At 46.7% G+C, this 23,082-nt stretch overlaps 1 protein-coding gene across 1 annotated transcript in view; it reads right to left on the reverse strand.

Moving 5' to 3' along the window:
• LOC135544691 (serine/threonine-protein kinase ULK1-like) overlaps window positions 1–23,082 on the reverse strand; it is a 45,927-nt gene that overhangs the window by 2,921 nt on the left and 19,924 nt on the right. The window contains 20 exon segments of the mRNA XM_064972497.1: window positions 317–452; window positions 650–807; window positions 1,080–1,198; window positions 1,398–1,576; window positions 1,763–1,944; window positions 2,592–2,714; window positions 3,993–4,293; window positions 4,448–4,698; window positions 5,176–5,468; window positions 10,906–11,058; window positions 11,486–11,572; window positions 15,369–15,432; window positions 15,649–15,814; window positions 19,776–19,864; window positions 20,000–20,018; window positions 20,020–20,051; window positions 20,150–20,232; window positions 20,558–20,616; window positions 21,090–21,191; window positions 21,307–21,380. Coding sequence (XP_064828569.1) covers window positions 317–452; window positions 650–807; window positions 1,080–1,198; window positions 1,398–1,576; window positions 1,763–1,944; window positions 2,592–2,714; window positions 3,993–4,293; window positions 4,448–4,698; window positions 5,176–5,468; window positions 10,906–11,058; window positions 11,486–11,572; window positions 15,369–15,432; window positions 15,649–15,814; window positions 19,776–19,864; window positions 20,000–20,018; window positions 20,020–20,051; window positions 20,150–20,232; window positions 20,558–20,616; window positions 21,090–21,191; window positions 21,307–21,380 — 2,670 coding nt within the window.

The following is a 23,082-nucleotide window of genomic DNA, read 5'->3' on the forward strand; positions in this document are numbered from 1 at the left end:
CTGTGTAGTCATGGAAATAAAGTCATGTTTTATACAGGTAGCCTAGAGGCAGGTAGCTTAGTGGTTAGAGTGTTGGGTCAGACAGAGATTAACATAAAGGATGCAGGTTCAAATCCCCGAGCCGACAAGGTGAACAAATCTGGCAATGTGCCCTTGAGCAAGGCACTTAACCCTAACTGCTCCTGTAAGTCGCTCTGGATAAGAGTCTGCAAAATGACTACATTGTAAAATGTAAAAAAACAACAACAGATACGCTTCTGCAGTTCAGGCTTAATGGATGTGGTGGGTCAGAGGTGAAAGTTCTGAGGTGACTCACACTTGCTGACGCTGAGGATGTCGTTTTGCTCGGTAAGGAGCAGGGACAGGCCCTCCATCAGCAGCAGGGCCTTGTGGTAGCGCAGCACCGACGCCTCTCCCTGGTGGAACATCTCATCCAGAGCAGCAGCCTGCACCTGCAAGCCGAGTAGAGGGCGAAGAAGAGATCAGGGGCCGTATAAAGCATCTCAGAGTCGGAGTGCTGATTTGGGATCAGTTTGGCCTTTTAGGTTACAATGAATAAGATTCCATGGACCGGATCCTAGATAAGCCCTCCTACTCTGAGAAGCTTGATACACATGGCCCAAGATGCTAAACACAGTGTCTCCCTCACCATCTGAACAGTGTGGCTAAACAGCAGCCTCTCGGCGGTGATGGTATTGACGTGGTCCATGAGACGGTGCTTGCGGGAGAAGAAATGCTCCAGCCGTGCGTTGAGGGAGAGGCAGGACGACACGCTGGACTTGTACAGCTCGTTCAGCCTCTTGACCACTAAACACAGAGTCACAGAGGAGAGGGCTGAGAGTGGAGCAATGTTCGCGTTGGAAATATAGAGAGAGAGAGAGAGAGAGAGAGAGAGAGAGAGAGACAGAGACAGAGAGAGAGAGAGAGAGAGAGAGAGAGAGAGAGCAGTCCTACTCCACAGCAGGGTTGGGCTCAAGACATTTTTTTTCATGATACATCTGCCAGATGAGTGTAATGTCATATCCTTCTGTAAATGTTGGCTTTTAAATCAGCCGTGTTCTTGAGTCGTTGGGTCTCACCTTGTTTGACAGTAGCAGAGGGGTACAGTTCTCCCTGTTTGACGCGCTCCATGGCTGTGTGCAAGGCAGAGGACAGAAGCTCTGCAGTCTTCATGTACAACACCAGCTGCTCCGCATCGCTGACACACACACAGATCAGAGTCAAGCTGAGGCTACAGTCATTACCAAGTGTCTCTCAATCTCAAAGTGAACAGTAACCAAGTCTGACTCGCTTTTATCATCCATTTGTAAAGATCTCATATTCCCATGAAAAGGAAAGACTCTAGACAAAGTTGTTCCAGTAACAATGGTATTGCTTCACTAGCTGGAGGCTCTCACCTCCACTCCCGGCTGAGGGAGCTGATCTGGTCAGCCACTAGGCTTTGCTGCTGCAGGAGAGAGGGCGGAGAGGCGTCCCCGTGCTTCGCCCCAGCCCCCCTGACCCCTGCCACCTCCATCAGACAGCGGGCAAAGTCCAGGGTGAAGCGCAGGCTCCTCAGGGTGTCTGTGTGCTCCTGCTGCACTCAGACAGACAGAGGGAGAGAGACAAGGTCACACACATCGGACCTCATGAAATATAGCCGACAGGGAGATGGGCGTTCTTCAAAACAGACACAGAGATGGACAGAAAAAAACATGCAGAGACAAACTCAGAGAAACAGACAGCAGCAACCCCACATCCCAACCGCTACTCCTCCTCTCACCTCCATCAGTGTCTCCTCTGGCAGCTCAGGGGCCAGGAAGCTAACAGGTCCCCCCATGTTGGCCGTAATTGGGTCTTTGAAGCTGTAGCGTGGTCTGGAAGGACCCTCAAAGCCGTCCAGATAGGTGCCGGTCTGAAATCGGCTGGTAAAAGAACCCACTGGGCTTATGGAGCTGGAGGAGCCTGCTATAGAAATAAGCGTTTTATGGTTAGAGCATGGAAAGTACCTCAGAACAGGCCCTTGATGGCACTAAGTCTAAACTGACAGTCGTTCAACTGACCCAGAGTAGTGTACCTGAGAACTGTCTGGTCCCGGAGGGCTGTGGAGGGATGCTGTGTGGAGCAATGACACCTAGCTGCTGAGTCAATCATCTCACCTGAGAACTGTCTGGTCCTGGAGGGCTGTGGAGGCAACCTGAGAACTGGTCTAGGGATGCTGTGTGGAGGACACCTAGATGCTGTGTGGAGCAATGACACCTAGCTGCTGAGTCAATCATCTCACCTGAGAACTGTCTGGTCGTGGAGGGCTGTGGAGGGATGCTGTGTGGAGCAATGACACCTAGCTGCTGAGTCAATCATCTCACCTGAGAACTGTCTGGTCCTGGAGGGCTGTGGAGGGATGCTGTGTGGAGCAATGACAGCTAGCTGCTGAGTCAATCATCTCACCTGAGAACTGTCAGGTCCCGGAGGGCTGTGGAGGGATGCTGTGTGGAGCAATGACACCTAGCTGCTGAGACAATCATCTCACCTGAGAACTGTCTGGTCGTGGAGGGCTGTGGAGGGATGCTGTGTGGAGCAATGACACCTAGCTGCTGAGTCAATCATCTCACCTGAGAACTGTCTGGTCGTGGAGGGCTGTGGAGGGATGCTGACGCTGGGTGGGGAGCCCACAGTGAACACCACCTGGGCTGGGAGGACTGAGCCTTCTGCCACGGCTCCACCACCAGAGGGCGCTGAGGACAGCGAGACAGAACTCATCAGACATAACACAGGGAGGATGAATCACGGTAATGACCTAGCTATATGCAGTGGAGCAAGTTAGTAATTTACCCTGGTAGTTAGTGTTACTGCTTTAAAAGTCCAGAGCTGGAGAAACACATTTCAGTTCCTATAGAAAAAAGGAATGTTCCATTAGAGCAGAGTAGGCTTGGGTGGGCCTGGGTGGACACACCAACTGGGGCCCTTCCAGGCCCACCCAATCAGATTGAGCAAAAACAAAAAAGAATACATAATTCTTTAAATAATACAACAGTCCTCAGCACATTAGGCCATTTAAAACCAGAGAAGTTGGTTCTATAGTCCGAAAATAGTGTCAAAATTGACGACAAAGTGTACATAGGATAATTTTGGTCATGAAGTCAGTCTCGTCTAAAACTGAGTTTTTTAAGAGAGTTTGTCACGACTTACTGGAGGGGTGGGTATGGATTACAATCATGCCCATTTGCCCATGCCCACTAATATGAGATAATCAGCTGTGCTGATTGCGCTGTGCGTGCTCTATCCAATCATAGCAGCCAGAAGTGCTCACTTGCTGATGTTTGATAATCACTCGAGTCTGTTGGAACTTAGCTAGCTGGAACTTGATTTTGGGCACTGATAAACAGTGCGCAGCTTGTGCTTTATTTACGATAGTTTGGCAGCTTGCAGATGAAGATGTAGACATGTTATTGTTCTCAGAAACCAGTTTTCAGCTCGCAGCCAGACCTTCCCTTCATGATAGATTTGAAGGAAGTTATTATTTCGAGGAAGTGGCTGGCCATGTGTTGCTACGGTGATTCAGTAGGGACAGACAACAGTACCTGCCATGATATGATATTCAAACATAGCACACCCACATCAAACCACCCCCCAAGACAACTCGTTTCAGTCATGGCCGCTTTTCTTAATGAACCACCAACATAAGGTCAAATCAGGAAGCGCAGTCACCCATTAAAAAGTTTTTGTGTTGGAATTGAATCCTGTGGAACTTCACCCAGTTGATACTGTGACCCCAGTCTAATAAGTGAGGAAATATGCACATCTCTGCTGACCTTGGAAGCTCCAAATTCTAACCCCCAAACAGATCTATACGGAGTGACCCACATCCATACAAAGGAAAACCGAGTCAGTCACTGTGATATTAACTATCTAGTCAACCTCGGCTGGTGAACAGAACAGCTCTTTATGCTTTAGTGATGCAGGTAGACAATGACTGAAGGGTAAAACTTGGTGAATAGGTCTACTATGCTCACCTGTGATGTCTCTGTTTGAGCTGAGGTTCTCAGTGCTGCCGTGCTCCCCCAGCGCTCCTCCAAACGCAGCCATCAGCAGCATGTCAGACAGACGACCTGCACTCTGAGACCTGCCGAAGCTCTTGTTGTCTTCTGTAGTCCTCTGGCTGTATTGCCCAAGCTGGCCAGTAGGAGGCTGTCCTGGGTATCTGTGGTTTGAGGCAGCCTGGCTGCTGGGCGGGGCCAGAACCAGACCCTGCTGGGCCAATAAAGTCACCAGGTTGGGGGAGCTGGGAGGTTTGGGGAACTCAAAGGGAAAGGCCTGTGGACAGGATATCAGTGTCAGATGCAGAAGTAAAGTCGAGAGACTATAGACAGTGGAATTGATTGTTTAAAGCAATAGTACAATTGCTGAATAGTTCAGTTTCCTCTAAAACCCAGGCGTTGTACTAGCTGTGTCCAAAACATGAACTCACTCTAGAGGGGGATCCCAGGATGGTGGGGAGGGGGCTGCGCTGCATGAGTTCACTCAGCCTGGGGGAGGAGTGCAGGGGTCGCATAGCCATCACGCCTGCCTGCAGGTTGGCCACCACGGGGTCTGAGTGCTGCTTCCTGATCTTCTGCCTGCCGCCACCACTCGTGGCCTCCAGGAGACAGGGGGCGCTGTGGAGCCGGGTGCCCAGACCTTGCTGCTGAGGGGGAGCCCGTGTGTCGGGGAATTGGAGAGCTGGAGATGGACAGGGGGTTAAAAGTTACAGCACAATGTTATCTTTACATTATCAAGATGAGTATAACTATACAGCTGAAAGAAAGACACAGGGAAGTAAAACATCTAAAGGTGATGGTTCCTTTCAGTCAGGTTAAAACCCCTCTGATCAAGACAACAGGAAGTGAATAGCCTTGGTCTACCACAGAGCAACTCCCCAATGCCCCTGACCAGTTTAACCATTTCCACCACTAACAAAACACTAAAACAGTCAGCCCAAAAGTTGGCGCAACGGACAGGGAAGGAGGGAGGGCAACCCCGGGTTCCCACCTCCGCGACCCCCCGCTGCCCGTGTCCAACGGGCGTGCTGGCCCTGGCAGCTCAGGGATGGTGCCCAGTTCAGACATAGAGGGAGACGAGAGAGGGGAACAACAAAAAAGGAGGGGAAAGAAAGAAGAGGGGACATTTTGACACATCAATGCACTCTGGCAGACATACCTTGATGAGGAAGCTGGAAGGGTCTGGCCCCTCCTACAAACAGCCTGCAGGGGCCAGTCCCGTGGCCTCCTGGGTAAGGCAGCGACGGGCCAGTCCCGTGGCCTCCTGGGTAAGGCAGCGACGGGCCAGTCCCGTGGCCTCCTGGGTAAGGCAGCGACGGGCCAGTCCCGTGGCCTCCTGGGTAAGGCAGCGATGGGCCAGTCCCGTGGCCTCCTGGGTAAGGCAGCGACGGGCCAGTCCTCCCGAATCCCAGGGAACTATTGTTTCTGCAGCCACGCACCAGCGTACACAGCCTGTGGCGGGAGGAGGACCATAGTCACAAAATAAGACAATATTCCCTGTTATCTCCAAGCCAACAATGTTACTACTATGCCACAGAAGACTGTGTGTTTATATAAGCTTGTGTATGTAAGTAATGCATGTCAATGTATACTGAGTGTACAAAACATTAAGGACACCTGATCTTTCCATGACAGACTGACCAGGTGAAAGCTATGACCCCTGATTGATGTCACTTGTTAAATCCACTTCAAGCAGTGTAGATGAATTGTATTTTTTATTTTTATTTAAACTTTATTTAACTAGACAAATCAGTTAATAACAAATTCTTATTTACAATGACAACCTACCCCGGCCAAACCCTAACACAGATGAAGCTGGGCCAATAGTGCGCCGCCCTATGGGACCCCCAATCACGGCCGGTTGTGTTACAGCCTGGAATCGAACCAGGGCCTGTAGTAACGCCTCTAGCACAGAGTTAAGTGCTTTTGAACGGGCTATGTTAGTAGGTTCCAGGTGCACGGGTTTGTGTCAAATGCGCCAAATAGAACAGCTGTAGACCTTACAGTGAAATGCTTACTTACAAGCCCTTAACCAACAACGCACTTAAGAAAAATGTTTAGTTAAAAAAAAAAAGACAAGTAAAAAAAAAATGAGGCTATATACAGGGGGTACCGGTACAGAGTCAATGTGGAGGCTATATACAGGGGGTACCGGTACAGAGTCAATGTGGAGGCTATATACAGGGGGTACCGGTACAGAGTCAATGTGGAGGCTATATACAGGGGGTACCGGTACAGAGTCAATGTGGAGGCTATATACAGGGGGTACCGGTACAGAGTAAATGTGGAGGCTATATACAGGGGGTACCAGTACAGAGTCAATGTGGAGGCTATATACAGGGGGTACCGGTACAGAGTCAATGTGGAGGCTATATACAGGGGGTACCTGTACAGAGTCAATGTGGAGGCTATATACAGGGGGTACCGGTACAGAGTCAATGTGGAGGCTATATACAGGGGGTACTGGTACAGAGTCAATGTGGAGGCTATATACAGGGGGTACCGGTACAGAGTCAATGTGGAGGCTATATACAGGGGGTACCGGTACAGAGTCAATGTGGAGGCTATATACAGGGGGTACCGGTACAGAGTCAATGTGGAGGCTATATACAGGGGGTACCGGTACAGAGTCAATGTGGAGGCTATATACAGGGGGTACCGGTACAGAGTCAATGTGGAGGCTATATACAGGGGGTACCTGTACAGAGTCAATGTGGAGGCTATATACAGGGGGTACCTGTACAGAGTCAATGTGGAGGCTATATACAGGGGGTACCGGTACAGAGTCAATGTGGAGGCTATATACAGGGGGTACCTGTACAGAGTCAATGTGGAGGCTATATACAGGGGGTACCGGTACAGAGTCAATGTGGAGGCTATATACAGGGGGTACCTGTACAGAGTCAATGTGGAGGCTATATACAGGGGGTACCTGTACAGAGTCAATGTGGAGGCTATATACAGGGGGTACCTGTACAGAGTCAATGTGGAGGCTATATACAGGGGGTACTGGTACAGAGTCAATGTGGAGGCTATATACAGGGGGTACCGGTACAGAGTCAATGTGGAGGCTATATACAGGGGGTACCGGTACAGAGTCAATGTGGAGGCTATATACAGGGGGTACCGGTACAGAGTCAATGTGGAGGCTATATACAGGGGGTACCGGTACAGAGTCAATGTGGAGGCTATATACAGGGGGTACCGGTACAGAGTCAATGTGGAGGCTATATACAGGGGGTACCGGTACAGAGTCAATGTGGAGGCTATATACAGGGGGTACCGGTACAGAGTCAATGTGGAGGCTATATACAGGGGGTACCGGTACAGAGTCAATGTGGAGGCTATATACAGGGGGTACCGGTACAGAGTCAATGTGGAGGCTATATACAGGGGGTACTGGTACAGAGTCAATGTGGAGGCTATATACAGGGGGTACCGGTACAGAGTCAATGTGGAGACTATATACAGGGGGTACCGGTACAGAGTCAATGTGGAGGCTATATACAGGGGGTACCGGTACAGAGTCAATGTGGAGACTATATACAGGGGGTACCGGTACAGAGTCAATGTGGAGGCTATATACAGGGGGTACCGGTACAGAGTCAATGTGGAGGCTATATACAGGGGGTACCTGTACAGAGTCAATGTGGAGACTATATACAGGGGGTACCGGTACAGAGTCAATGTGGAGGCTATATACAGGGGGTACCGGTACAGAGTCAATGTGGAGACTATATACAGGGGGTACTGGTACAGAGTCAATGTGGAGGCTATATACAGGGGGTACCTGTACAGAGTCAATGTGGAGGCTATATACAGGGGGTACCGGTACAGAGTCAATGTGGAGGCTATATACAGGGGGTACCGGTACAGAGTCAATGTGGAGGCTATATACAGGGGGTACCTGTACAGAGTCAATGTGGAGGCTATATACAGGGGGTACCGGTACAGAGTCAATGTGGAGGCTATATACAGGGGGTACCTGTACAGAGTCAATGTGGAGGCTATATACAGGGGGTACCGGTACAGAGTCAATGTGGAGGCTATATACAGGGGGTACCTGTACAGAGTCAATGTGGAGACTATATACAGGGGGTACCGGTACAGAGTCAATGTGGAGACTATATACAGGGGGTACTGGTACAGAGTCAATGTGGAGGCTATATACAGGGGGTACCTGTACAGAGTCAATGTGGAGGCTATATACAGGGGGTACCGGTACAGAGTCAATGTGGAGGCTATATACAGGGGGTACCGGTACAGAGTCAATGTGGAGGCTATATACAGGGGGTACCTGTACAGAGTCAATGTGGAGGCTATATACAGGGGGTACCTGTACAGAGTCAATGTGGAGGCTATATACAGGGGGTACCGGTACAGAGTCAATGTGGAGGCTATATACAGGGGGTACCTGTACAGAGTCAATGTGGAGGCTATATACAGGGGGTACCGGTACAGAGTCAATGTGGAGGCTATATACAGGGGGTACCTGTACAGAGTCAATGTGGAGACTATATACAGGGGGTACCGGTACAGAGTCAATGTGGAGGCTATATACAGGGGGTACCTGTACAGAGTCAATGTGGAGGCTATATACAGGGGGTACCGGTACAGAGTCAATGTGCGGGGGCACCGGTTCGTCGAGGTAATTGAGGTAATATGTACAATATGTTAAAGTGAGAGTAGCAGCAGAGTAAAAGAGGGGAGGGGCAATGCAAATAGTCTGGGTAGGCATTTGATTAGCTGTTCAGGAGTCTTATGGGATAGAAGTGGTTAAGAAGCCTTTTGGACATAGACTTGACTTCAGTCCCATGAGGGGGAATAAGATTTGTTGTGCCCTCTTCACAACTGACTTGGTGTGTTTGTACCATGAGAAGTTTGTTGGTGATGTGGACACCAAGGAGCTTGAAGCTCTCAACCTGCTCCACTTCAGCCCTGTCGATGAGAATGGGGGCGTGCTCGGTCCTCCTTTTCCTGTCGTCCACAATCTTGATCACGTTGAGGGAGAGGTTGTTGTCCTGGCACCACACAGCCAGGTCTCTGATCATCATTGTCGGTGATCAGATCTACCACTGTTGTGTCATTGGCAAACTTAACGATGGTGTTGCAGCCATGAGTGAACAGGGAATACAGGAGGGGCCTGAGCACGTACCCCAGAGGGGCCCCTGAGTTGAGGATCAGCGTGGCGGATGTGTTGCTACCTACCCTTACCACCTGGGGGCATCCCATCAGGAAGTCCAGGATCCAGTTGCAGAAGGAGGTGTTTAGTCCCAGGGTGATGAGCTTTGAGTGCACTATGCTGTTGAACGCTGAGCTGTAGTCAATGAATAGCATTCTCACATAGGTGTTTCCTTTTGTCTAGGTTGGAAAGGGCAGTGTGGAGTGCAATAGAGATTGCATCATCTGTGGATCTGTCGGCGCAGTATGCAAATTATGTGGGTCTAAGGTTTCTGGGATTGTTGCTGTGAGCCATGGCTACAGCCGTGAGTGCTATGGGTCAGTGGTCATTTAGGCAGGTTGCCTTAGTGTTAGGGAGCACAGGGACTATGGTGGTCTGCTTAAAACACGTTGGTATTACAGACTCAGTCTGGGACAGGTTGAAAATGTCAGTGAAGACACTTGCCAGTTGGTCAGCGCATGCTCGGAGTACACATCCTTTAGTTTTTGCTTGTAAGCAGGAATAAGGAGGATAGAATTATGGTCAGATTTGCCAAATGGAGGACGAAGGAGAGCTTAAAATAGCGTCTCTGTGTGTGGAGTAAAGGTGGTCTAAAGGTGTTTTTTCCCTTCTGGTTGCACATTTAACATGCTGGTAGAAATGAGGTAGAGGGATTTAAGTTTGCCTGCATTAAATTCCCCGGCCACTAGGAACGCCGCCTCTGTATGAGCATTCGAGTGCGGACTTAGTGGCAGCATCGGTTTGTGGTGGTAAATAGACAGCTACGAATAATATAGATAAACTCTTGGTAAATAGTGTGGTCTACAGTTTATCATGAGATACTCCACCAAATCCTTGAGACTTCCTTACTATTAAATTTTGTGCACAAGCTGTTGTTTACAAATATACACAGACCGCCACCCCTTGTCTTACCAGAGACGGCTGTTCTATCCTGCCGATACAGTGTAAAACCCACCAGCTGTATGTTATTCATCTCGTTGTTCAGCCACGACTCAGTGAAACATAAGATATTACAGTTATTGTCCCGTTGGTAGGAAATACATGATCGTAGTTCGTCTATTTTATTATCCAGTAATTGTACGTTGGCTAATAGGATCGATGGTAAAGGCAGATTACCTACTTGCCGTCGGATCCTTACAAGGCACCTGGGCCTACGTCCCCGATATCTCTCTCTTTCTCCTGCGAATGACGGGGATGGGGGCCTTGTCGGGATGGGGGCATTGTCGGGATGGGGGCCTTGTCGGGTGTCTGAAGTAAATCCTTTGTGTCAGACTCGTTACAGAAAAAAATCTTCTTCCAGTACAAGGTGAGTAATCACTGTCCTGATATTCAGAAGCTCTTTTCGGTCATAAGAGACAGTGGCAGAAACATTAAATAAAAACAAGTTACAAATAACGAAAAAAAACACACAAAATAGCACAATTGGTTAGGGGACCGTAAAACGGCAGCCATCTCCTCCGGCGCCATCAAGAACTGCAACGCTGCTGGTTCTCACGTTCAACAGCTTCAGTGTGTATCAGAAATGGCCCACCACCCAAAGGACATCCAGCCAACTTGGGCCAGCATCCCTGTGGAACACTTTTGACACCATGTAGAGTCCATGCCCTGGCAAATTGAGGTTGTTCTGAGGGCAAAAGGGGTGTGTGCAACTCAATATTAGGAAGGCGTCCTTAATGTCTTGTACACTCAGTGTATGTATATACTGACTGTGGGGAGCCATCATGGCAGAGGGAGTGAAGGTTCTGCTCCATGCGCTGGTAGTTGGGGACCTGAGTGGGAACGGGAATGGGCACTGACTGACCGTAGTTACCGTAGTTACCACAGTTACCGTAGTTACCGCCAGAGGACTCACTTGGCCGACTGAAAGAAGAGAGACAGCGGGAGCCACGTTTAACCATTTCCTGTCGAATCATTAACAAAGAGAGTGAAACAGCAAAAAATACTGAGAGAATATTAACAGACAAAACATTATGTAATAGTGAGTGAAAGATAGAGCCCTTGATTTGTGATTGCTTTGGTAGAGAGGGGAGATTATTATGATCAGATTGACCTACTGAATAGTGCTGGGAATTGCCAGGGACCTAATTTATTGTATTTTAATTTATTTCACCTTTATTTAACCAGGTAGGCAAGTTGAGAACAAATTCTCATTTACAATTGCGACCTGGCCAAGATAAAGCAAAGCAGTTCGACACAAACAACGACACAGTTACATAGTCATGGCTTTAGTATGTCTGAACACAGAATAAGTGAATCCCTTTCCAGTAAGAATGTGATCAGAACTTACCTGATGGGACTGTGGGAGCCACTGTAGGAGGGGGAGTGGGGTGGGGTCTTGCCCTGACTGCCCAGGCCACCAGAGGCCAGTAGAGAGCTGAGGAGGAGGAGACAAGAGTTTGGTGGCTCTAATATATTATTCATAAGTAGGATTGTTCTTTTAAGCCGGTTTCACATTGGCATTTCCCAACAGCATTGTGTACAGATGCCCACATAAGACCAATGGGCCAGGGACCTTGCGATACTCAGGTGCCAATATGATATGTATTGCGATTCCGTATGTAAAGCAATTCGATACTGCGATTTTATTGCAATTTGATGTTCCAAACATATTGCTCAGTATAAGTCTGCTGCAGAGAGACAAGAGATAGCATGGGAAAGAGAGACAAGAGATAGCATGGGAAAGAGAGACAAGAGATAGCATGGGAAAGAGAGACAAGAGATAGCATGGGAAAGAGAGACAAGAGATAGCATGGGAAAGAGAGACAAGAGATAGCATGGGAAAGAGAGACAAGAGATAGCATGGGAAAGAGAGACAAGAGATAGCATGGGAAAGAGAGACAAGAGATAGCATGGGAAAGAGAGACAAGAGATAGCATGGGAAAGAGAGACAAGAGATAGCATGGGAAAGAGAGACAAGAGATAGCATGGGAAAGAGAGACAAGAGATAGCATGGGAAAGAGAGACAAGAGATAGCATGGGAAAGAGAGACAAGAGATAGCATGGGAAAGAGAGACAAGACAAGAGATAGCATGGGAAAGAGAGACAAGAGATAGCATGGGAGACAAAGATAGCATGGGAAAGAGAGACAAGAGATAGCATGGGAAAGAGAGACAAGAGATAGCATGGGAAAGAGAGACAAGAGATAGCATGGGAAAGAGAGACAAGAGATAGCATGGGAAAGAGAGACAAGAGATAGCATGGGAAAGAGAGACAAGAGATAGCATGGGAAAGAGAGACAAGAGATAGCATGGGAAAGAGAGACAAGAGATAGCATGGGAAAGAGAGACAAGAGATAGCATGGGAAAGAGAGACAAGAGATAGCATGGGAAAGAGAGACAAGAGATAGCATGGGAAAGAGAGACAAGAGATAGCATGGGAAAGAGAGACAAGAGATAGCATGGGAAAGAGAGACAAGAGATAGCATGGGAAAGAGAGACAAGAGATAGCATGGGAAAAAGAGAGACAAGAGATAGCATGGGAAAGAGAGACAAGAGATAGCATGGGAAAGAGAGACAAGAGATAGCATGGGAAAGAGAGAGAGATAGCATGGGAAAGAGAGACAAGAGATAGCATGGGAAAGAGAGACAAGAGATAGCATGGGAAAGAGAGACAAGAGATAGCATGGGAAAGAGAGACAAGAGATAGCATGGGAAAGAGAGACAAGAGATAGCATGGGAAAGAGAGACAAGAGATAGCATGGGAAAGAGAGACAAGAGATAGCATGGGAAAGAGAGACAAGAGATAGCATGGGAAAATACATGTTGATCAGTCAGGAAATAAAAGTGCTGAAAACATGGCTATAGAATGAAAAAAGAAGAAGAAGCTATAGAATGACAGATACCCGAGTTTTGGCGCAGGAACAGCTGAGCTATAGATAGATAGGGACGTTTCTTTTTTTGCTTTTTCAGGACTCGGTCTTTCAAAGATCATTTGTAAAAATCCAAATAACTTCACAGATCTTCATTATAAAGTGTTTAAACACATTTCCCATGCTTGTTCAATGAACCATAAACAATTAATGAACATGCACATTTGGAATGGTTGTTAAGACACTAACAGCTTTCATTCTATAGCTTTTTCTTCTTTTTAAATGAGACAGCGCTACAGGGAGACAGGATGGATTGTAAGGCAGCTCCTCACCAGACATCACCAGCAACAAAGTCACATATGGGCACAAACCCACCGTTGCTGGACCAGACAGGACAAGCAAAAAGTGCTCTTCACTGATAAGTGGCGGTTTTGTCTCACCAGGGGTGATGGTTGGATTCGCGTTTATCTTTGAAGGAAAGAGCGTTACACCGAGGCCTGTACTCTGGAGTGGGATCGATTTGGAGGTGGAGGGTCCGTCATGGTCTGGGGCGGTGTGTCACAGCATCATCAGACTGAGCTTGATGTCATTGCAGGCAATCTCAACGCTGTGCGTTACAGGGAAGACATCCTCCTCCCTCATGTGGTACCCTTCCTGCAGGCTCATCCTGACATGACCCTCCAGCATGACAATGCCACCAGGCATACTGCTCGTTCTGTATGTGATTTCCTGCAAGACAGGAATGTCGGTGTTCTGCCATGGCCAGCGAAGGGCTCGGATCTCAATCGCATTGAGCACGTCTGGGATCTGATGGATGTGAGCGCTAGTGCCACCCCCCCCCCAGAAATGTCCGGGAACTTGCAGGTGCCTTGGTGGAAGAGAAGGGTAACATCTCACAGCAAGAACTGGCAAATCTGGTGCAGTCCATGAGGAGGAGATGCACTGCAGTACTTAATGCAGCTGGTGGCCACACCAGATACTGACTGTTACTTTTTATTGTGACCCCTCCTTTGTTCAGGGACACATTATTCCATTTCTGTTAGTCACATGTCTGTGGAACTCGTTCAATTTATGTCTCAGTTGTTGAATCTTATGTTCATACAAATATTTACACATGTTAAGTTTGCTGAAAATAAACGCAGTTGACAGTGAGAGGACGTTTCTTTTTTTGCTGAGTTTATATCTATATTTTTTACAAATCGATAGTTGGAATAAAAGTATCAATATACACTGAACAAAAATATAAACGCAACATGTAAAGTGCTGGTCCCATGTTTCATGAGCTGAAGATCCCAGAAGTGTTCCATACGCACAAAAATATTATTTCTCAAATTTTGGGCACAAAATTGTTAACATCCCTGTTCGTGAGCATTTCTCCTTTGCCAAGATAACCCATCCACCTGACAGGTGAGGCATACCAAGAAGCTGATTAAACAGCATGATCATTACACAGGTGCAGCTTGTGCTGGGGACAATAAAAGGCCATAACACAATGCCACACAACACAATGAAACAGATGTCTCAAGTTGATGGCCACTGGCACGTTGGAGAAGTGTGCTCTTCAAGGATTAATCCTGGTTTCAATTGTACCGGGCAGATGGCGTGTGGGCGACCGGTTTGCTGATGTCAAAGTTGTGAACAGAGTGCCCCATGGTGGTGGTGGTATGGTATGGGCAGGCATAAGCCACGGAAAACGAACACAATTACATTTTATCGATGGCAATTTGAAACCGATTTCATATATGAAAGCACAAAGATACCGTGACGAGATCCTGAGGCCCATTGTTGTGCCTTTCACGCCCCCATCACCTCATGTTTCAGCATGATAATGCACAGCCCCATGTCGCAAGGAAGCTAAAAATGTCTTGGTTCTTCCATGGCCTGCATACTCACCCATTAAGCATGTTTGGGATGCTCTGGATCGACGTGTACGACAGCGTGTTCCAGTTCCAGCCAATATCCAGCAACTTCACACAGCCATTGAAAAGGAGTGGGACAACATTCCACAATCAACAGCCTGATCAACTCTATGTGAAGGAGATGTGTCGTGCTGCAAGAGGAAAATGGTGGTCACACAAAATACTGAGTGGTTTTCTGATCCGCGCCCCCTACCTTTTATTAAAGGTATCTCTGACCAACAGATACATATCTGTATTCCCAGTCATGTGAAATCCAGAGATTAGGGCCTAATTAATTTATTTCAAGTGACTTGATTTCCTTATATGAACTATAATTCAGTAAAATCTTTGAAATTGTTGCAGGTTGCGTTTATATTTTTGTTCAGTGTAAAATCCTCCTAAATAATATTGCGATATGTATCGATTTTTACCCCCTCTCTAAAGACCATGTCCATTAAACTCACCCGCTGTTCATCAGACTGTCGTGGAACACCTTCCCAGTAGGGCCGTCACAGGTGAGCTCACCTGCTGAGAAACCATAGCAACATGTCAAAGAGGAATGACCATACAGCCAAACCGATGAACCTCAGAATCATCTCAGAAAGTGGACTACACTGCTATTATACCTTCAGGATGAAAGTAATCAAAACAACTTCTCTCACAACCTCTGGATTCTATACACATTACAGACTGAAGAGCAACAAGAACACCACTTAGTGGTTGAGGAAGGAGGATGATGCTTACTGGGAAAGTGGACGGGCACCATTACAAAGTCGTCTGTGTCACAAGAGGAGTTCTTGCTGCTGCTGCAGCCACCTCCAGACGAGTCCTTGAGGAGAAGGCCAGGGGCATCGTGGGTAGGGGAGGCAAGGGTCTTGGCGCGGAGCTGCTGGACCTCAGCCAGAGACTGCTGCAGAGAGAGAGAGAGAGATAGAGATAGAGAGAGATAGAGAGACAGAGAGAGAGAGAGAGATAGAGAGAGAGAGAGAGAGAGGAACTATGACCACAGCACTGACTCTGAACAACCCACTATATAGTACACTACCGGTAGTACACTAACGTTCAAAAGGTTGGGGTCACTTAGAAATGTCCTTGTTTTTGAAAGAGCAAACAGGCTCAAACCAGAATAGAAAGAGTGGGAGGCCCCGGTACACAACTGAGCAAGAGGACAAGTACATTAGAGTATCTAGTTTGAGAAACAGACGCCTCACAAGTACTCAACTCGCAGCTTCATTAAATAGTACCTGCAAAACACCAGTCTCAATGTCAACAGTGAATTGGCGACTCCGGGATGCTGGCCTTCAAGGCAAAGTTCCTCTGTCCAGTGTTTGTGTTCTTTTGCCCATCTTAATCTTTTCTTTTTATTGGCCAGTGAAATTGATTTTGATTTGCAACTCTGCCTAGGAGGCCAGCATCCCGGAGTCTCCAGAAATTTCACGTGTTTTCATGGGTGATTCGCTTCGACAACTGTGATGCAAGACCAGGCCAGCCATCAACAAGACAGCTGGCAGCGATCAGAGAGGTTTGGCATAAGTGGGTGGAGCGCCTGCCACTCACCTGGGGCGGCAGGGTAGCCTAGTGGTTAGAGCGTTGGACTAGTAACCGGAAGGTTGTGAGTTCAAACCCCCGAGCCGACAAGGTACAAATCTGTCGTTCTGCCCCTGAACAGGCAGTTAACCCACTGTTCCCAGGCCGTCATTGAAAAATAAGAACGTGTTCTTAACTGACTTGCCTGGTTAAATAAAGGTAAAAATTAACTTGTAAGTCGCTCTGGATAAGAGCGTCTGCTAAATGACTTAAATGTAAATGTAAGTCCAGACATCACAGTGGATGAGCATCTGGTCGCTTTTAGGGGACGCTGCCCTTTCAAACAGTACATGCCAAGCCAACCGTCTAAATATGGAATAAAGATATGGGCAGCATGTGATGCCAGGACAAGTTATGTCGGGAACATGCAGGTTTACACCAGGAAACCTGCAGACGGTGTTCCCGAAAGGAACCAGGGGAAGCGGGTAGTCCTGGAAATGGCTGCTGGTCTCCAGGGGCACAACATAACATGTGACAATTGTCACCTCATGTGGTTTTGGTCAGGAGCAGCTCCAGAAGAACATGACCACGGACGGGACGGTCAGAAGGAACAAGCCTGAGTTACTCACTACCAAAGACAGGGATCTTTTTTTCCTCTAAATTTGCCTTCACCCATACACACACTCTTGTGTCCTATTGCCGAAGGAAGTGCTACTGATGACAACTCTGCACCGGGATGCCGCTGTGAGTACCTGGGAGGACAAGAAGCCCAACACCGTCCTGGAATACAACAGGAACAAGGAACAAAAGGGGTATGTCACTTTTCATCTTTCAAGTCTCATGCACTTTTTTTTTCTATTACCAGATTGTTTTATCGAAATAAGACATTGTTGTTTGGTGAAATATTCGTTGAATTTGTGAACAATATGGAGTCAATTCTATTCATTTGAATATGTAAATATGTTTTAGAGATGATAAATTGAAAACGCTTTGATGCAATTTTTCACATTACTATGCAAGACATGAAGTACCACTTGTATGTATCCATTCTTTTATTTACTGAGTGTTGCATTTGTGCAGGTTACTGGCACATTGTAAGAGGATGACGGCACGTTGGCCCATGGTGTTCTTCAACATCCTAGATGTGTCGGCCAACAACGCATTTCGGGTGTGGATGGAGTTGAATCCAGGCTGGAAAGAGGGGAAATCCTTCAAGAGACGACTATTCCTAGAAGAGTTGGGGAAAGCCATGGTGGCACCCCTCATTCAAAGGCGCCAAAACCTTCCTCCAACACCTTCCTCCAACACCATCCTCCAACACCATCCTCCAACACCTTCCTCCAACACCATCCTCCAACACCTTCCTCCAACACCATCCTCCAACACCTTCCTCCAACACCTTCCTCCAACACCTTCCTCCAACACCATCCTCCAACACCATCCTCCAACACCATCCTCCAACACCTTCCTCCAACACCTTCCTCCAACACCTTCCTCCAACACCTTCCTCCAACACCATCCTCCAACACCATCCTCCAACACCATCCTCCAACACCTTCCTCCAACACCTTCCTCCAACACCATCCTCCAACACCATCCACCAACAACATCCTCCAACACCATCCTCCAACACCTTCCTCCAACACCTTCCTCCAACACCATCCTCCAACACCATCCTCCAACACCTTCCTCCAACACCATCCTCCAACACCATCCTCCAACAACATCCTCCAACACCATCCTCCAACACCTTCCTCCAATACCATCCTCCAACACCTTCCTCCAACACCTTCCTCCAACACCTTCCTCCAACACCATCCTCCAATAACATCCTCCAACACCATCCTCCAACACCATCCTCCAACACCTTCCTCCAATACCATCCTCCAACACCATCCTCCAACACCATCCTCCAACACCATCCTCCAACACCATCCTCTGCTGGATTGGTGAAAGATATACAAGGGCCAGAAGCTAGATTCACGGCTGCCAGAGACTGAAGAGACAAAAGGAAGGAGGTGCAATCTGTGTGCACCAAGAGATGTCAAAACGAGCATTAGGTGCCATAAATGCAGTGCATATATTTGCAAGGGACATGCAACAACCACCATGTATTGTCCAACATATGCATGAGAACACACAAAATGTGACCACCATTGATGGACAGATTGTGAACATTTTAATGTTTTTGTTAGTAACACTGTTATTGTTACTGTTGCTCTTTAATGTGTTCAGACATTAATTTTGTAATATGGTAAAGTTGTGAAAACTAAATACAGGCACAGACTGTGTGGAAAATGACTTAAGACTGAGACTCTCTCCAATACAACCCAACATTACAGAGTTATGTGCATCCTTTCAAACACACCCTTCTCATTAACCTGTGGGGAGTTATTCACCATTATAGATGAACAAATAAGGTTTTATATGTAAAATGGCTAAATAAAGAGCAAAATTATTGGTTATTATTATTTGTGCCCTGGTCCTATAAGAACTCTTTGTCACTTCCCACGGGCAGGGTTGTGACAAAAACTTGTTATATTGTTTAATAAATGTATAGTGTGTGTGTGTGTGTGTGGGCCAGGCTTACAATGATGTCAAAAAACAACATTTGAGAGTGCGCTGACCCTGGTGCTAGAGGGGGTACGCAGCTGGAAGTTAAATGTTTGAAGGGGTACGGAACTATAAAAAGTTTGGGAACCACTGCTGTAGACTGGCCAGGGGAATCCAGGTGAAAGCTATGATCCCTTATTGATGTCACTTGTTAAATCCACTTCATGAAGGAGAGGAGACAGGTTAAAGGAGGACTTTTAAGCCTTGAGACAATTGAGACATGGATTGTGTATGTGTGCCATTCAGAGGGTGAGTGGGCGAGACCAACGTTTTAAGTGCCTTTGAACGGGGAGTGGTAGTAGGTGCCAAGCACACTGGTTTGTGTCAAGAACTGCAACGCTGCTGGGTTTTTCACACTCAACAGTTTCCTGTGTGTATCAAGAACGGTTCACCACCCAAAGAGCATCCAGCCAACTTGACACACATGTGGGAAACATTGGAGTCCACATGGGCCAACATCCCTGTGGAACGCTTTCGACACCTTGTGGAGTCCATGTCCCAACGAATCGAGGCTGTTCTGAGGGAAAAAGGGGTGCAAGTTAATATTAGGAAAGTGTATACACACACACACACACACACACACACACACACACACACACACACACACACACACACACTCACACTCACACACACTCACACACACTCACACACACTCACACACACTCACACACACTCACACACACTCACACACACTCACACACACTCACACACACTCACACACACTCACTCACCGGTGGGGAGGCTAAATGTGAGTTGGAAGAGCTGCTACAGGAGCTTGCTGAAGCAGAGCTGGGAAAGCATGTCATGGTCACAGCAGGAGCTGTATCAAAGAAAAATATCAATATAAATTCTCAAAATAATAAATACATTCATTTCTCACACTGTCCTCGTCATATGATGGATTGGTTCAGATGTTTCAATTAGAGAAGATGGACGCATAAGGACCATTACTCACTCTTCTTCATGGACGAGCTTCGTCTCTAGGAAAGGGTGACAGAAGAACTCCTCTACAATGACAAGAGATAAAGATTGAAAGTGAGGAACTTGCTCCTCAATTTTAAATAATGAGCACTGGTTTGACCCCTGTGAGTGTGGCCCCACTGACCGAAGTCCATGCGGTCCTTGTGGTTGCGCTGCAGAAGACCCAGCAGCAGATTCCTCAGGTGACAGGAGGTCTCTCTGGGGATGCTGGGTGGGGAGACAAAAGTCACCATGAATGCACGATGCCACTTCATTCCTGCTGTAACAATTGATTGGGGGCCTGTTTTGCATTTCCCCACAAATGGTTAATGTTAGGATTGTGGTAGCTGATCCTAATCAAATGTTAAAAGCAGTGCGTGAGACTATGATAATCACAAGTCATTTGTAACATATCCTGTGGTCAAATCCAGTCTACCACAGCATTAGTTAATTAACATGGAAGCACCATTCAATACACACTCTCATGCAAAAGGAATCTGTACTCTCTATCTCTAAAAACACACACAACTACGAAGAGCTGATCAACACTGACTTGGGGCTGAGGTTCTTGTTTTTCTCATAAAACAGCCGGAGGTCCTGGGGACTGCTAGCCTGTGGGTAGCACACACAGACAGATACACACAAATGTTAACAGAACAAATCGACTGTGCAGACTTCAGTGTTCGCATGCACACACGTTAGTTTAAAAAGGGAGAGTAAAGATCTGAAGAGGAAACAGCTGATCCTGTCTGGCCAGTTACTCGCTTTCCTAAGAGCCTTAGGGAAGGCTGGATAAATAGTCTTGTTGTTTTAACTCTAGCTTGTCTACAGTTTGCGATCTCTCACATTATGTGGAAAGAAAAGCCAGTCTGTTCGGGCCTAAGAGAAAACCAAAGCTGATTGCTGTCACGCCAGTCTTAAATACTGTATGACAAGTCAAAAACAAACTCTCTCGCTGAATGACCCCTTTCTGCATCGAGTGGATTCATTTTAACCATTCAAACACCGCCCCTTTGATTAAGCCTCTGAGACCAGGATATATGGGTATGATTTGAGTCCTATATCATGAGGACTATGGTGCTCACCTGAAACGGGGCTTTCCCAGTCAGACACTGGAACAAAATGGTACCGATGCTCCACAAGTCAGCCTTGGCATCATAGTTCTGAGACATGATGACTTCGGGTGCCTGGTGGATATGGGGGAAACATTTCAGAGACGCACACACGTCAGACACGGTACCCAATGGGACAGATACACACCCTCTGCCTGCCTATGGTCAGGCTGTAACTAGAGGTGCTCACCATGTACATAGGGGACCCACACAGAGTGGCAGCCATCATGTTGTTCTGAAGGTAGCGGGCAAACCCAAAGTCAGCTGGAGAGAGGGATAGAAGAAGAAAAGCAGGGGGGTTAAAAAATAAGATCAAATAGCAATGTACAAGTGGAGACCACAGCTGTGCACTCAGATACTCAGCAAAACCTTGGGGCAATCACAAATGTTTGCAATGAGTGGAACAATGTAATACCAGCTGGGAACGACTGGAGAGGTTACAGTGGAGAGAGTACTCAATTGATTTTCCACTGAGCCACCAAGAGGACCCGTGACTGGAAGTTTTGTAAGAGATTTTTGAAACCTGTCATCTTACTCTTAATTGACACCTTTAAATGATATTAGTAACGGTCCTATTTCAGAATATCACACGGTCACAGGGAAAACCAATCACCAGTGGCAACTAAAAAGGCTGGTTCAAGATCAATGGGAAATATCCACGCAAAAACACATGTCATCATCACCACTAACTAACTACAGTGGGCAATGGGAAATATCCACGCAAAAACACATGTCATCATCACCACTAACTAACTACAGTGGGCAATGGGAAATATCCACGCAAAAACACATGTCATCATCACCACTAACTAACTAACTACAGTGGGCAATGGGAAATATCCACGCAAAAACACATGTCATCATCACCACTAACTAACTACAGTAGGCAATGGGAAATATCCACGCAAAACACATGGCATCATCACCACTAACTAACTACAGTGGGCAATGGGAAATATCCACACAAAACACATGTCATCATCACCACTAACTAACTACAGTGGGCAATGGGAAATATCCACACAAAAACACATGTCATCATCACCACTAACTAACGACAGTGGGCAATGGGAAATATCCACACAAAAACATGTCATCATCACCACTAACTAACTACAGTGGGCAATGGGAAATATCCACACAAAAACATGTCATCATCACCACTAACTAACTACAGCATTGCACTGTTAACTTCCTTTCAAAGTGAGCGATCCACACACTCAACTGTTTGAAGATGTACTATGCAGAAATCCCTCTGCCATTTCCTGGTTGCTATAATTCAAATAGCTTGCCTAACTTCCGTTTATGTGACAAAACAAGCAAGTTTAGTGTAGAGAATCATTGTACCATCTAAACTGCTGTAAAATATATTTTCCATAACCAAAAATATTGTATTTTCAACTACTTGAAACTGGTGTACAAAACCAAGAGGTTTGACAGACCGATAACTCACATTCCTATGTGCTTTTTGTTGGGTCGCCCAAAAATAAACTTATTGCAGCTTTAAGAGTCTGTTCGGTGATCTTGGAGCTCAGCAACTTTCAACAGCGGCATGAGGATTATAACATTGTTGTGAGGTATGCTTCAGCCTTCACAAAGGCAATACATTCTGTCTGCAGGATGAATGGGCTTGATAGGGATTAATATGAGTGAGTTTTAAACACATACAAAAAAAAAATGCTGCTCTTTTGCCCATGCACCAATTCATTCTTCACACAATTGTGATTATCAGCTATTACATGGGTGTCAATTAATTGGGTGGAAAGATGGAACTCTTTGTCGCTATAACTTATATGATGCATTACAGTGCACGTGCATGCACACACACACAAGAAGTATTCAGACCCCTTGACTTTTTCCACATTTTGTTATATTACAGCCTTATTCTGAAATGGATTAAATAGTTTTTTAATCAATTTGCCCCATAATGCAGGTATTTAGAAATGTTTGCAAATGTATATATATA

Source organism: Oncorhynchus masou, chromosome 8 (assembly GCF_036934945.1).
Source record: "Oncorhynchus masou masou isolate Uvic2021 chromosome 8, UVic_Omas_1.1, whole genome shotgun sequence".
NCBI lineage: Eukaryota > Metazoa > Chordata > Actinopteri > Salmoniformes > Salmonidae > Oncorhynchus > Oncorhynchus masou.